Here is a 16092-nt window from a genome sequence, read left to right as displayed (position 1 = left end):
TTTCACGCTACTAAATGACCTAGAAACATTAAGTGTGGCCGCATGTACAATGATGAGTGATGAGCCAACTGAACAACAAATTCTGCATTCGTTCATTCGTCATTGAACAACCAGTCAGAGATCACACGGGCAGGTTGGTCCGGAGCAAATTAAATTTTGTTGCAGATTTTCCCAAGACATAATGGCGGCCAGGTAATTAACATGATGCCAAGGATTTTTCAAAGAGTTCACCAAACTTGATGTTGCTGCTGATGTTTTCCACCCCTACATCCCACCTCATCTCAATAGGTATACCCGATAAGAAGGCAGGTATGGGAATATATCTTTACCGGCGGGTGTACTAATGGGCAACATCATCTACCCATCGAGTAGGCGGGTGCGGGTACAGGTACATACTACCCATACCCACATGCCCGTGGGTAAAATATACCCGACTATAATATGTGATAAACTTATAAACTTCCACATTGTTAGTGAAGGGTGACTTAGTATTATTAACAAACTAATAATTTTATGATTTATCATACTATTAATTGGTTAAGAATTGTCAATTATCTTTTTTATTTACTCAAATTTGTTGGCGTATGCACTTTCTCATGTGTTATATTTACGATTCTAATAATTTATATCGGGTATGCTATCGGGCACGGGTTACCTGATGGGTAAAAAAACCCACACGGGTGCGGGTATGGATAAGAACTTATACCCGCATGCGGGTGCGGGTATGAGTTTTTTACGGGTAGAAGCAGAGTTCACAGGTGCGGGTATGGAATATCACTGCTCAGCGGATATGTACCTGTTGCCATCTCTCTACACGACACGCACAAACACCAGAGATCAGCGAACTGACAAGCCTGAAACAGCTGCTAAACTACATCAACAACCCTCCCTCCCTCTCTTCTTTACAAGTCCCTCAAACATCTGCTACTACTACATCTATCTTTTTTCTTTGCGAGAGTTACTTCATCTGTCCATTAGAACGCTCCTAAGCTTTCCTGCTTCTCTCCTTCTCCCACACCGCCGCCGCCGCCGCTGCTGCTCTTCTCCCTGGTGACCCTGATGTAGCAGAACACGACGATGATGACAGCGGCCGCGAACCCCGCGAGGATCACCTCCCCGCCGGCTTCAGAACGGTCGGGCCTGCCGCCTGCCCCTGCCCGCGCAGCATCGTCCCCCGGTCCCTCCGCCACGGCGCCCGGCGAGGCCGGCGGCTCGGCGATTCCCAGCAGCGGCCTGGCCACGGCACCATTGCAGTGAAGCACAGCGCCAAGAACCACCACCAGGAGAAGCAGCCTTGCCAATGGCAGTAGGCTGCAGCGGCCAGCCATTGCACTGCTGCAAGCTGCTTGCAGCTCTCTTTTTCTCGCTCTGAGCTTTGCGGCAGAGTCCAGAGTTAAGCGGCAAATGCGAGGAGGCTATAGAGGGAGAGGGGTGTATCCGTGTATATATGGCCTGTGGGCCGCGAGGTGAGCTGAGGGAGTGAGATGGAAGCGGGAGGAAGCAAGGGGGACCGTGGTTTTGTGCCTGGCTGGCACATGAGGATCGAGGCCGAGCTGAGGGAGGGAGATGCGAGATGGTGAGCTGGGTCTCCTTGGAATGCTGGTTTGGTTTGGTTGAAGGGAGCGGGGAGGAGGTCGGTATCGGGGGAGATTGTCTCGGGGAGGACTGGACCCGGACGCTGTCCCCTCCGCCTGATTGGGGTAGCGAGCATGGGCATGGATGTACGGGAGTGTTTGGATCCTGAGCTAAAGTTTAGTCCGTGTCATATCAGATATTCGGATGCTAATTAGGAGAACTAAACATGAGCTAATTACAAAACTAATTGCAGAACCCCTAGGCTAAATCGCGAGACGAATCTATTAAGCCTAATTAATCCATCATTAGCGAATGTTTACTGTAGCATCATATTGTCAAATCATGGACTAATTAGGCTTAATAGATTCGTCTCGCGATTTAGCCTAGGGGTTGTGAAATTGGTTTTGTAATTAGCCTATGTTTAATACTCCTAATTAGTGTCCAAACATTTGATGTGACAGGGGCTAAAATTTAGCCCGGGGATCCAAATACCCCCGGTTGGATGTGTTGTAACTACTGGGATAAGCTATAGGCTGGCAGTTGAGCTTGGTGTCTTGGTGAGTAGTAGCAGTGAGAACTCTCTGTGATTGCAGTTACCGTATATATTTACAAAACGCACCGAAGTGTGCTAGCTCTTTCCACCCTACCAACAACCCACCGATGTGTGAGGATGTCGTCATGCCGAGGAGAATGTTTGTTTCAATATAATTGACGTCATGTCAAACTGCACTAAATAAAACCTTGTGCTGCTCATCCGATCCATCTCTAACCCACTGAAACTAAGGGGTGCTTGATACCATGTGATCTATTAAAGTTAATTAATTCATCATTAGTAAATGGTTATAGCACCACATTGTCAAATCATAAACTAATTAGGCTTAATAGATTCGTCTCGCGAATTAGACTCCATCTGTGCAATTAGTTTTGTAATTAGACTATATTTAATAATCTTAATTAGTATCTAAACGTGACAGCTGCTAAACTTTAGCACGTGAGAGCCTGACACCCCCTAAACAAAGCCCAAGCTCGCAGTAGAAACGATATGATCCGTCCGGGGAAGGTTCATACGGGCCGAGCTTGATGCTGCACACATACCATACCGGAGCAGCGGAGCAGCCGTTGTCCCGTTGCAGCTAGCAGGTGCTGCACCTGCAGGGCTGCTGCATGCGGTGCAGCCACCAGCACATCACTGCTTCCCCGGGGCGTGGGGCCCGCATTTGACCGGCGTCAGCGTCAGAGAGCGGCCGCGTCTTAATTTATTTCCCGGCGGCCGGCGCGGCGGGAGGGAGGACGCCGTGCTGTGCCGTAGCTGGATCCCTCCTGGCTCCTGGGAGCTGACTGAGCTCGCACCTCTCGCAGGTCGGGAGCGAGGAGCGCTGAAGCAGCCACGCACGCCGGCCCGGACAGAAGACGCGTTCTGGAATCCGGGCGTCTCACTCTCACCGTGCGCCCCCGCATTGCGACAGTACATAGCAGCCGGCGTGATTTGGTTTCTGAGCTATGTACGGTTGGGCCAGGCAACCTGGCCGAGAGCGTGGCCACCAGCACGTGCACACGATGATTTGCTTGCGTTGCTTCCTCTTCCTCCTCGGGGGCAAGGTGGTGGTGATTTTTAGCTGCTCACAGGTTGCCTGTGTAGCGTAGTGGGCTGGATTACATGGGTGGGTACTGGGCTCTTGTGTTTGGAAGGCTGCATACCGTTTGTGTTTGAATGTTTGATTACCATGCCACAGATCGGTGAGGTTTTACGCAACGTTGGGCATTTCTCCGGCTGGCAGAGTACAAAGCTCCAGTTTGAGCATACAATTTGTTGTTACGCCAAGTAATATATCACCAAAGCCGTTAATATCAAGTACAGAGGCAGAATTGTCACATAGTATAGGATTGCAAACGATACATCACGTGATTCACCAGGGGCTGGTTCTACACTTAACCCAAGCTCACCACCAGCAGCAGCAGCTTTACACCATGATTCATGACAGAACTAGTAGTTTCCCACCATGATGATTTTGCACAGCAAGATGATAATTACAAAGAACTGGACAACAATAACAATATCCTTCCAAACCACCGGGACGAGCAAGATCAAGCCATGCAAATAGGAAACGAGATCAAAGCACCAAAGATACATCAGTGGAGGCGTGGAGCAAGCAGAGCACGGATCCAAGACTATAATGCAAACCTGAGAAAGAAAAGTTGGAGTAGAGAGGAGAGGGACGATCTTGCCTCACCTGGGCGCGCGAGAGAGAGCAGCAATGGAGCCGAGGGGGTGAGAGACCGGCAGCGGTGAGATTTATGAGGGGGGAGGAGGGGGCGCGCGGAACGGGGCCGGGGTACAGTGTCAGTATAGCCGGGAGCGGGCCCGGACGCCACGACCCTCTCCAAGCTCCGCGCGAAGTGCCCTTGGGTTTGTCGCCGTCTCGCCGATGCATTGAAGGGTTGCCAGGGTACGGGGGCAATCGGCCATGGAGAATGCAGGGACGCTACGCTAGTGCGATTGCGTTCTGTACTCTGATACGCCGCGAGCGCGTTGGCCCCCCTGCATCAGGAATTCAGGATCACCAAACCAAAGGGCCGGCCGGGAAGGGATGACGCGTGCGCGCCGCGACCTCGGCCGATGCATTGAACCGGCGGCTCTGATGATTGAAAGCCGTTGGGCACGAATGGCACATGCTCTTGTACGTAACGTACTACTCATGAACTGTCACGCTTGCTGAGCTACGCTGCAGATGTTTAGAAGTAGGAGCGGTGAGATTCAGAGCGATCAAGCTCCGGTGGCAAAGAGTAATTTTGATCGATCTCTAAAGTTTCAGTTCGTGGAGAGTGCAACTAAAGTGGCCATGCGCTTGCTGACGACAAGTGAGGCCAGCTGAAGAAGTACTCTGCACCCGTAGTTAGTTCATGCTTGGATCATAGCACAGCAGTCACTCAAGAAATCGTACGGGCAGATTGGCGTAGCGCTCAGCAGATTACTTTTGAGATTTGGAGTTCAACGAAGTTTGATGGTTCTTTCGATCAACTCTGTTCTCCTACATATCCCCTGTTTTCTTTGGGCATGTAGTACAGTACACACCACAGATCAATGAACTGATGACAAACCTTAAACAGCTGCTTAAACTGTATCAACCCCCACCCATCATCTCATCTAATCCTCTTTACAAGCCTCTCTCAAGTCTGAACTCAAGAAGGCAAATTGAAAAAAGAAAGATGGTGTACTTCTAGTGCTACTTCTACACCTACACATAGAAAGTTCAGAATCCTCCCAAGCCACCGCCTTCCCGCTTTTCTCCGACTCCCACGCTGGCGCTGGAGCTGTTCTTCCTGGTGACCCTGATGTACAGGAAGATGACGACGACGACCGCCGCGGCGAACCCGACGAGGATCACGTCCGCGCCGGCCACCGACCGGTCGGGCCTCCCGCTTCCGCCGGGCCGCGACGCGCTGACGGGCCCAGCTGCGGTGGCCGGCGGCTCGGCGATGCCCAGCAGCGGCCTGGGCACCGCCACCGCGTCGTCAAGAAACGCCAGGAGGAGGAGCAGCCATGGCGGCGACAAGAAGCTGCGGCGGGCCGCCATTGTTTCTACAGAAAGCTGCCTGCGAATGGAACTCTCGCTCTCTCTCAGCTTGCTCCAGAGCTGTGTGTGTGCTTGTTTCTTGTGAGGGATCAGGGATGTGAAGGTGGGTTACTTATACATATATGATATCGGCAGTGGACTGGAGACCACTGAAAGAGCGACGTGGAGCTTGGAGGTGGTAGCAAGGGGGACCAAGGTCTCGTGCTTGGCTGGCGCGTGAGAATCTGAGGGAGATGGTGAGCTGGTTTGTTGACGGGATTCTGCCGCGATGCGATGCAACGCTGCCCTGCTCTGCTTGGTGTTGGATTGGTTGGATGGTTGGGCGGGAGGAGGTCGGCATCGGGGGGAGATTGTCTCGGGGAGGGTGGGACGGGTTGCACTGATGCAGGATGCTGTCATCCTCCTGGGCAGCGCGTGTGGGTGGCTAGTTCTGTGCCTTTACTTCGAGTGGTTGTGTTGTCCTGAAGGAAGCAATGATAGTCCCTAAGAAGCTAGTGATCGATTGGATAATCAGGCACGATTACTGATAAGCTCTAAGAAAACAATGTCCAAACTTGCACGTTGCGTCCATGGAGATTGGATGATCAGGCACGATTAGGGAGGAACATGAAGTGAGCCTAACTCAACTAGTTAGGATGCGAGATGTGGTTATGCATTCTAACCTCAAATTATTTTTTTTCTTAATGAAAAATCGTATAGCTTCTCGTAGGTTGATCTACGTCCACGGTGGAACGAACTATGTTCTGGAATGGTCGTGAGCGGTTGTTGGGCTTGCAGTTGCGGATGAGATAGGAGTGCTACACGTACTGCTCCAGGAAGAGAGGGCCGCCGCTGATCCCAAGTTCGTGGGCCTCGTGGCCGTCTCGTCTGCATCTGACCGTTGCTGGCGTCAAAGCTGGCTGCATGTTTGGTGGAGGGAGTACGCCCTGCTGCGGCGTAGCTGGATCTCCTCGAGCACCCAAGCGTAGCAACCGCACCAAGGTCAGAACACGCGTTTCGGACGTTTGGTACACTGTCTGCTTTCCATCCGCGTCCAGACGATTTATTAGTAGGAGCGCTCTCTAGAGATCTTTCTACCTGCAGCTTTTCACGGCCTTGGCTACAAAGCTCTATTCTAGCTCGTGTATTTACTTTGCAAAATTAAAAGATCAAGTGAACCCCTAAAACTTCACCGGATCTTCACTTTCTGCAGGGATATGGACCCAATGTGATCTCAAAATGGAAAGAGGAAAGTTTTGGTTAGAGGCAAATCCTTTTTTGCAGCCACTTTACTACTTAGTATGAGTAGTAGACTAGTAGGCAGAGGCATTAAGCAGTAGCACTCGTAAACATATTACAGATTCTACTGCTCCAGGAGCTGGAGGCACTGCACACTGTAGTGCCGTGTGCATCAGCTACGTCCAAGTGTTGGCAGTAGCAGCTGGGGTTTGTGCATCCTTTGACTGCATCACTGCTGTAAACGTCGACGCGGCGGCATGGTCCAGGCTTCCACCACCTACTGACCTACATTGTTCCGTATGGATCATACGATTTTAAAAGCCCTTCTGCTCGTCCAGCCGCAACTTTTCACGGCTCCGTGCTTGACCCTGTGACTACAAAGCTTTGCGCTTGCTTACGGAGTAACCAGTACGAATGTTAGCGTCCCGACTCCCGAGTGTCTGTCAACCACCAACCAGCATGACATAGGATCTCCAGGGATCGGGTCCAATGTAGATGCGATTCGTGAAATTGGCCAAACAAATAAAAAAAGGGCGACGGTAAAAGGCAAGCCTTTTCATGCCACTTTACCACTAAAAATACACTTCGTAGCATAAAACTAAGCGATCCCACTCATGCCGCTACCACTAAAAATCGCCAGCTTTTGTCGCCTGCATCGTTAAGCTGCTTCTGCATACTGGTACTGCTTACTTAAACCCCAAGTCATCAATCACCGGGGTCTAAGGGATCTTTACTAAAAAAAGAGAGAGTGTGTAGCCGCGCACATGCATGCGGCATCGCGGCCTCGGCAGTTTGCGCGGCAGCATCTGGTCCGTTCGTTACACGAGCACGCGCAGCCGGCAGGGCTATTCCACCGGACTTGGGACAGCAGGGGACAGGGGAGCAGCGGAGCAGGGCATCACAGGGCTAAGCCTCTGGGCTTGCGAGGCAGAAGCCAAGCAGGGGCACGGCTCCGGCAGCACAGATGCGCGGAGTCTCGCCTGAGCCGGCAGCTAGCTTGCATGTTCGGTGCAGGCGGCTGGCGATCTGCATCGTCAGGGGACTCGATCAAGACGGCGGGGCGGGTGCTGCCGCGGTGTTGGCGCTGCAGCTCGACTCTATGGCCGTAGGCCATGCGGTTGGTGATCGTGCCCAAAAAAAAAAGAATGATAAAACTGGTCAGAAAGAGGGAGGCAGACACCGGTCGGAGAATCAAACAGTGAGCTCCTGCCGTGTTGTACAGGGGAAGTCGGTTGACAGGGGCGGCACACGGGTCCAAAATACTTCGCCAACCGAATCATTCTCAGGGTTATAACTTCTGAATTCTGATTGACCGTAACTTATTAGCTGCTGTGGGCATGTATGGCCTTCGCAACTACCTATGTGGTTCATTCAAATCCACATGCAAATACAACATACAGGCCGCGGTAAGGAAAGATACCCAAAAAAACAGATAACCCATTAACAAAGAAAAGAAAATGTGAGAAGAAGAGAGCTATGATGACTCAATCATTTCGTTGCGTCTTTACATCAGTATAACAGTTTAAAATTGGTGAATGTCTTGTGGTATCAACAGAGACTCATAGTCATCCACCATGACCTGCCAACAAACCAAACAGTCAAGAAATTCTGTGCATATAAGACAGATAGTTGTGACAAGATGGTATGTAATGGGGATCTTTACCTTGTATTTCCGACCATGAAATGTGTACTCAACGAGTAACAGCTTCGGGTCTCCAGGACAAGGATCGTAAAAGCCCATTATTCCAGACTTCTTTATCCCCTCATGAAGCTGAAGGTGGCAGGCAAAGAACATTCAGTGTCAAATAACCACGCAAATATTTGCTAGCATTCCTTGCAGAAACGTGAAACATAAGCTAGTAAAAGGGAGATTGGGGGGTTTCAAGTATAAACATGAATTTGTATATATGATTCACGTATGCAACAAACAGTTTCAATCTATTTGCAAGATGCAAAACCAGTGGAAAATTTGCAAATACCCCTAATAGTATAGATAATCAACTGTGATATATGGCCAAACTTGCTAAGCGCTAGGTTCCTATCTCAGATAAAAACACTTATCAGCAATGTAACTAAAATATACCTTGAGCTGGCCTGCCTCAGTAACAAGGAAGTTCAGTGGGATTGTCACGTCAAATACTTGTGAAGCCACATCATCATCTATCTCATTCAATTCACCTCTCTCTTTGATTTTTTTGCGATTACCATACAGAGCCTTGGTAATCACCAATCCATTGTTCTCTACCTGTCTGTTCTTCTTACGGTTGGAGACAGGTTCCAGTAATTTTTGAGCTTTTTTAGCTGCATTTCTGGCTGCAGTTAGCTATACAGGAAAAAAGGCTTCTTCAGTTACTTGTCAATTCTTTAAAGCAATGGAAAAGCAATGCAGTTTCGGAATTATTGCAAACATATATACTGCATGAAAGAGAAACCATGATTTGGTTAGAAAGGCAGAAGGCATGCTACATGTACATATAAATATGAATACTCCAAAACAAAACTATGCATTAAGGTGCAAACAGGAAGTACAACAAGTTACTCCTTCTGTGTGCATATGTTTAAGATACATGAGAATGTGAATACACAAAATAACCTCAGGTTACCTGTGTAGATAAGCCTTCCATTTTTTCTAGTGTCTTCTGCTTTTCTCGCTTAAGGTAGTAAGGCTTTACAACATATGTCTGTTAAACAATAAGAGTCCACAGCTACGATTTAGTTAACAGGTGCACTTTAAGGCAGAGAAAGTAAGATAGCAGGCCTACTTTATGTAAGACGTCAAGAATAGAACTAGGTCAGGAATAGAACCTGAAGCAGAAAATATAGTGTTGAAGGAATAGCAAATGCACTGGTAGCAAATAATGCATTTAAATCAGTTGAAAGCAAGACCTGCGGAATCAAGCAGAAGTCAGTGAAAATTGAACAGAGAATGACAATGGGAAAACAGGTAATGAAACCTCCACATGTGTGCAGGGATCAATAGTTCAATACTGAAAGCAAATAAAATCGTGTTGTATAGCTTTGATCTTTGTGCCATAGTTACATAAAATTAGATAAACAAAACATGTGAAAGCCAGGACAGACTCCAAGGTGGAACAGCTCCACTTACCGGGATAATTAACTTTTGACCAGCACGATGTAACTCAAATCTCCAAGAGACACCCTACATCAGATATGAAGGATTCAGAGCACAAAATAGATTAAAAAAAATACAAGCTGTCAACTACAAGGAAAGATCAGTTCTGGTGAAACACATTAGGCAACAAAAGGTTTCTACAAAATATCATATGAGAAGGAAAGTAGTTAAGGTTATCAAATAGTGACAACAGAGGCCATCAAAGAAAAAACTGCATTGGCCACATCATAATTGCACCTAAACACAGTATGGTAATTAGCCTCCTTTGAGGTCTTTCTGAAGTCTTTTTTCCTTTTAGGGCATTGAGGTGCCCTTTGGACTTTTGTCCTTGTGCAGTTTTATTTTACCTTATTAATATATCTTACCACAGCAGGGGCCTCCCCCGCTGTATAGTTTTCAAAAAAAAAAACAGTATGCAGAATACTGTCTACCTAAACTCAATCGATATGGTAGCATCTCTTACAAAATAGCATTAATGCAGTCTGGATCAGCAGTAAACGGCAAGTTCAAGAAGCAAGTGACTAACTGAGAACACATAGGCAAGGGACATTACAAACAAGCAATCACCTGAATTCCTATGTTATACATCATCCTTACAGTACTAAATTCTGATATCCGCCTCCCTCCTCCAATTTCAAAATCAAGGGCCGTGCTGCAAGGGAAAAGTTCAAAAAAGTAACAGTCGGTTACAAACTCATATAAAAATGCATTTTATACAGCCAGAAACAAGAGAGATCAAAATCTTAGGTACCTTCCAACTCTACCAGCAATGCGAGCATGAGACTTGGAGGAGAACCGACGGACGTAATGAGCAGTTGCACCAAAGAAATTAGTTCCAAACTGAGGAGGAAATGAAAAGGTAATTAGTAACTGAGACAACCCCGAATGGAAAGCATCAGATGTTGGCCTGACACTAGCGGTGAAAACATATAAAACAGGTAGCTCTTGAAGGCAGAAAGCAGTACGAATTTAAACCACAAAGTAAATGTGTTGCCTGTTCTCAAGGCCGCACACTAAATAGAAGCAAGATAGTATAAGTTTCTTGGTTTCAAAGGCTCCACACTAAGTATCAAGCCAGGCAGCGCTGAAGTTAAACAGAAAAATGCATATGCTTCTTTCCTCAAGTACTGTTGGTTCCTGGTCTTGAAGACCTTTGTACCATTTGTTTTGTTAAGTATTTTGTACACATCACCCTGCTTCAATGATATTACAGTTTCAGTAGGGCTCCTAAAATGAACTATACGGTGGACATGGACACTTTAAGTTGATCCTTAATCATATACTAATTATGGATCCTTTGACCAACCAGCTAGCTTCAGAACAGAATGGGAAGCCTTTGAAATAACTACAGCAAGTACAACGTCTTCGAATGTTCTATTCTTCAGAACAGAACAATAAGAAAACACCTAAACTAAATGTATCCGGAGATAACCATACATTTCTAATAAAATATCAAGAGTTAAATAAATGTTTGAGTTAATTTTAGATTTACCTTTATTTCTCCTGTTGCAGTACTTTTTTCATCCTTCCTTTGCCATCCAACAGAAATAATTGATTCATCACCAAGGACTAGCTGTATCTGGAGTTTGGTGAAAGAGAAAGCAATAGACACAACACACAAGGGGGAAAATGACATCAGCTTACCAGCACACACAAAAAATTATATTCAGTAGATAAACTATCATCCTACTCTTAATAATGCAGCTATGTAAGAAAAAAAGATAGCAGGTAACAAATACCCTTAAAACCCCTTACAAGATAACAAGAGATCTAAAGGAAGACACATCTTGGACATAGCATTTGAAAATTATAACATGCAATATGTGTAGGTTGTGCTGTAACTTATCCAGCATTGACACCTTATTATGGACATGCCTATGAGGCCTAAACTTATGCATTAACTGTGTAACTGTAAAATTAGCAGTTGATGTCCATTCTAAACGTGAATCAAGTTTAATATAAGGCCTGAATTTCTAAAAGCTTGTCAAGCTCCAGCCATCCTGTTTAACTGGAAACTTTATATCTCAACTAAAAAACTACTTTGACGGCTCACGTAGTCATGTAAGTAACAAGAACTGAAGCTATTGTTTCAGCATCTATTATTGAAATCATGGATAACTATCATGTACATATGGCCGTCATTATATTAAAGAGTGGTAAGCAACTTTCACGTAGATAAGCATCACGCACATGACAAAAGCATGAGTGTAAGGTGTCATACATTCCCGACAGCATTTTCAGATAGTTGGCGTGTCCAGGCATTTGACAGGTTGATAGATCCATCTCTTAAAGAAACAGCAAGTCCAGAAGTTGCTGTAGAATGTGGTGAAATTTGACTGAAGTACACAATGTTGATGAATCACAATTTGCAACGTGCAAGAAACTAGCAGTGGATGGGGGAAAAAATATGGGATGATATTCTCACCGAAACGTCTGCATGCCAATAACAGAGCGTAGTCCAGCTGTTGCCATAAACTCAATAGAGGAAGCAGAAGACAACTGGTGCCGCAGCACAGTGCTTGCTGCTCCAGTTCCAGCTGAGCCATTGACAACCAAATTCCCGCCAACAACGACAGTATTTTGCTTGGACACTGGCAACTCAACTTCACTCGACATTCCCATTCTAGCCATTTCCAAATCAAATAACTAAATCACTGCACTGTCTATTAATAATCTAAAGAAGTAATTGAAGGACAGGATATGCCAAAAGGTTCTAAAGCTAAACAAATTGGTAAAGTGACACCAGAAGTCGTTGGAAGTACTGAAAGAAAAATGAGAAAAAATAAAAACATGAAAGGTAAGCTGCAAAACGCCCCTGGTGGTCCACTTCTTGACAAATGGTTTGCTTCCTGTTTACTAAAACTCTTAACTTAGATATAAGCAGTTAAGCATTCAGAATTGGATGACATAAAAAGGGGTGCAAGTGGTAGTTATGCACATAATTTAGGAAACACTACTAACCACTTAAGAAAAAGAACTTCTATGTGCCAGTATGGAAAATGTATATGGATTAAGCATAGTTCGTCATAACTACAAATGCTGAAGAATGCAAAATACCATACAACGATTCCACCATCAAAATCACAATCCACAATTAACATCTACAAGTAATTAATTACTAAGCAATATTGCCATATTGTAACCACGAATTAAACAAGAGATTAGATTCCATATTATCATAATTCTTAGCAGCTTCCCAGTTATGTGACTGGAACAAAAGATTACAGGTATATGTACTAAAATGGAAAACACTACATACCCTTTCATGATGCCATTGCCATCCAAATATTGTGGAACAGAGAAATTAGCAATGATTGAGCCGTTGGGTCGAGCATGTGCGAAAAGTTTTTCTTCCTCTTTGCGCCGACGCAGTTGTTCCAACTGTTCTTTGATTTCCTCTGGTTTAGTTAGCTTGGGACCAAGTTCTAGGCCAGAATTTAAACCTTCCATACCATAGATGTCGTAAATCTGTCTTTTGTTCTCATCCGATAGTATCTCATATGCATCACGTATTCGTTGAAAGTTTTCAGTTGCTACTTCCTTCATCTGGAAATTACAGATGAAAATTAAGAAGGTTTCTTGTCAGTCCAGAAGAATGCACTAATGTAAATAGTAGATGAATAGTTCAACAAAATACAGATTCAGGTGTACAAGAATCTAACTATCCACATATTATTTTTTTATTACTTGAAATGCAGGTGTCAAATGCACTAGAAACACATGATGGCATCTGCCAAGTTACCAGCTAAACTATAATGTCGATGTTAATGGCAGTATTCACCTTAAATATTCATTGAAACATATCCGAGAAAAGCTGAAAGTTTCCTTTTGATCAGCTAATAATAAATTCCTTCTCTAACTAGCATTCTTTCAATCAAAAAGCAAAGGTTATTCCGCAGAAAACAAATATACATCCAACATCTTCGTTACAAAAAGGATGTGCACAGGAAAATAAGTTTAGGACTTTCTTTCTGCTGTTTCCTAAAAAAGAACATATGAAATAACCCGTGCCGGCTAGAACAGCAACCATGCCACTAACCAATAAACCTAAGTGGACTCCTCAGGGAACAGATACATAAGAGGCCCACAACTCGCAATATCTTCCAAATTCTGAATGCACCACCAACTGAAAAAAAGCTTAATCGGCACGAAATACAGATTTTCCATTCGCCCTGCCAACATTTTAGAAACAAAACTGACAAAGAACTAGTGCCAAAGTGCATGCTTATCCACACTGATGACTGGTCTGCCTATTTCTACCACCACTCTGATGTTTCGGCATATCTTCAGACGCAATCAAATAGGTACATGGATGAATAAAACACATACATTCCCACACAAATTGGCGTACCCTTGATCTCCTGAAGAGAGAAATTCCGTTTTGGTTTCTAACTATCATCGCAAACATGTATAGCAGGTAAAACTTCAAACAAGCATAGCATGATAGCACTGCCAGTGTGTGCTAACCGAACCCCCAATCCAAAAGCAACACGGCACTTGGGTTAAAAACCCGTTGAAACAAGCAGCTCAATGAACTCATGACCGATAGAATCCGGATGCCAACCCCCGCACCGAGCCGAACCACAATCCAGCTCCGAATGGAGCACGGGCGCCCCAGGAACCCTAAGCTAAGTAGCTAGAGCCAATCAAATCGCAGAGGAAGGGGCGGCGCGGCCCTACCTGGGGGTCCTGGTACTTGTCGGGGTGATAGATTTGCGCGTACTGGCGGTACGCCCTGCGGATTTCCTCGTCGGATGCGTCCGGCGAGAGGTGGAGCAGCGCGTAGAGCTCCCTCCCGTCCTCCGGCTCCGGCGTCGACGCCATCCCGTCGTGCGGCGGCGGCTTGTTTGCTCGGCCGCCGGCGGGGGCGGAGGGGACTGGGTTTTTTTTTTTCTTTTGGACGCGAGGGTTTATGCGGAATTCCTTCTCTCTCTTTTACTTTTAGACCCTGTTTGGAACGGGTGTTAAAGTTTAACACCCCTTTTTAACACTTTTTAATATTTTCCTATCCAAATACTTGTGTTAAAGTGAGGTGTTAAAGTTTAACACCCATTTTTTATAAACACATGAAGGGGGTGTTAAAACTTGCTAAAGATGTTAAAAGTGGTCCCCTAATCCACTTTTTCCCCAGGTTACCCCTCTCTCTCCTCTCCTCTCTCTCCTCCCCGCCACCAACGCCGGCCTCCTCCTCCTGCTCATCCTCTCCGCCTGGCCTGATCCACCGCGCTGCCCCTCCTCCTAGGCGGATCCGCTACGCCGCCCTCCCCCTCCTCCGCCGCGCCGCCACGGATCCCCCCTCCTCGGCGGCGGGTGCGGGAGGCGGCTTCGGCGAGAGTAGGCACGGGCGCGGAGGGCGGCTCCGAGCGGCCTGCGGGAGAGCCGGCGAGCGTTTTCTCCTCCACCACCGTCGGCCCCTAAGTGCGGCCCCTCCGTCCCCGGTCCTCTCCTCCGCCGTCAAGGCCCGCGCAAGATCTCCGCTGTGGGGAGGTTGGAGACTTGGGAGAAGGAGACGGATCCCTCGGCGGATGCATCGTCCTCGGGGGACACGTCGGGCAGGCTGCGATGCTTGACGCAGGTGACGTGGCCGCCACCGACGTAGACCTTGAAGATGACGCCACCGTGGTTGACGAACTCCTAGAGCACGAGCGGCGGGCGGAGCTTGCCGAGGCCCTCGCGGTGGTAGACGAGGGACATCTTGTGGGACTTGGCGGTGCCGTCGGCGACGAGGGGCTCGGTGATGAGCGGGAAGCGGAGCGCGGCGAGGAGGCCGGAGTCGGCGAGCGCGGCGGCGTCGTAGACGACGACCTGGCTGGGGATGCCGAAGGTGCGGTCCTTGTTGGCGGCGTGGTCGAGGTCGGAGATGACGACCTGGAGCATGGAGATGCGGTTGTGGAGGCGGTCGATGGTGTGGGGCGGGTCGACGACGAGCACGGCCGGGTGGCGCGCGGCGAAGGCCTCGAGCTGGGCGCGTCGGTCGTCGCCGTAGAGCTTGTGGTCGGTCGTCGCCGTAGAGCTTGTGGATGAGGAGGTGGAATGGGCCCTGCTCCGCCAGGGCCGCAACGCATCCACAGGGACAAGGTCCATGCCCCGCATCGCAAGTCTCCTGGATGCCGGAGGCATCGATAATGAGGCGGCCGCTGTCGTTGAAGTCGCCGAGCTGCAACACCTCCGCGGGCGGCTCGACAAGAAGCCCCACGGTCAAGATGAGCGAGGAGATGAGGAACAGCACGGGAAAAAGGTAGTGTGCAAGAGGAAGGAAGGGCAATATTGTCATTTCTCATGTAACGTGTTAAAGTTTAACAAATTATCAAACACCTCAAGATGCTAAAGTTTAACAATTTTAACACCTCTTCCCAAACAGGGCTAGTTCTTTTGCCGGGGGGATTTGGGTTTTGCCTGCGTTGTTGGTAATGATGCTCTTCTACTTCTGCAGCAAGCTGGGGTTGTAGGATTGCTCCTTCTGTTTCCCTCACGAGGTAACGTAAATGCTATTAGACGCCATTACGTCCGTCCGCCAGCCCGTTACTCGCCATTATTCATTCCTGGGCCGTATGCTCCGCTCTCTCCTCTGATACACCAGCGGTCCAATAT

General features: G+C 47.4%; 2 protein-coding genes and 1 pseudogene across 2 annotated transcripts; all 3 read right to left on the bottom strand.

Annotated features, from left to right (window-relative positions):
* Positions 1-4563: 4563 nt before the first annotated feature.
* On the bottom strand, positions 4564-5447 carry LOC117840041 (uncharacterized). Its single transcript, XM_034720493.2, has one exon. The coding sequence runs from the start codon at positions 5148-5150 to the stop codon at positions 4827-4829; it is 324 nt and encodes a 107-aa protein (XP_034576384.1). The 5' UTR covers positions 5151-5447; the 3' UTR covers positions 4564-4826.
* Positions 5448-7628: 2181 nt separating this feature from the next.
* On the bottom strand, positions 7629-14420 carry LOC117840381 (chaperone protein dnaJ 13). The gene is made up of 13 exons (XM_034720888.2): positions 14182-14420; positions 12761-13047; positions 11927-12124; positions 11723-11837; positions 10994-11080; positions 10253-10341; positions 10069-10153; positions 9475-9528; positions 9174-9254; positions 8972-9049; positions 8452-8691; positions 8032-8139; positions 7629-7947 (listed from the first exon to the last, which is right to left on the bottom strand). The coding sequence occupies exons 1-13, from the start codon at positions 14323-14325 to the stop codon at positions 7891-7893; spliced, it is 1623 nt and encodes a 540-aa protein (XP_034576779.1). The 5' UTR covers positions 14326-14420; the 3' UTR covers positions 7629-7890.
* A 535-nt stretch (positions 14421-14955) lies between these two features.
* On the bottom strand, positions 14956-15600 carry LOC117835303 (inositol-tetrakisphosphate 1-kinase 1-like; annotated as a pseudogene).
* Positions 15601-16092: the final 492 nt, after the last annotated feature.

This window comes from Setaria viridis, chromosome 9 (assembly GCF_005286985.2).
Source record: "Setaria viridis chromosome 9, Setaria_viridis_v4.0, whole genome shotgun sequence".
NCBI lineage: Eukaryota > Viridiplantae > Streptophyta > Magnoliopsida > Poales > Poaceae > Setaria > Setaria viridis.
The sequence above is the reverse complement of the archived record's forward strand: the minus strand, read 5'-3'. Positions and strand labels throughout refer to the sequence as shown.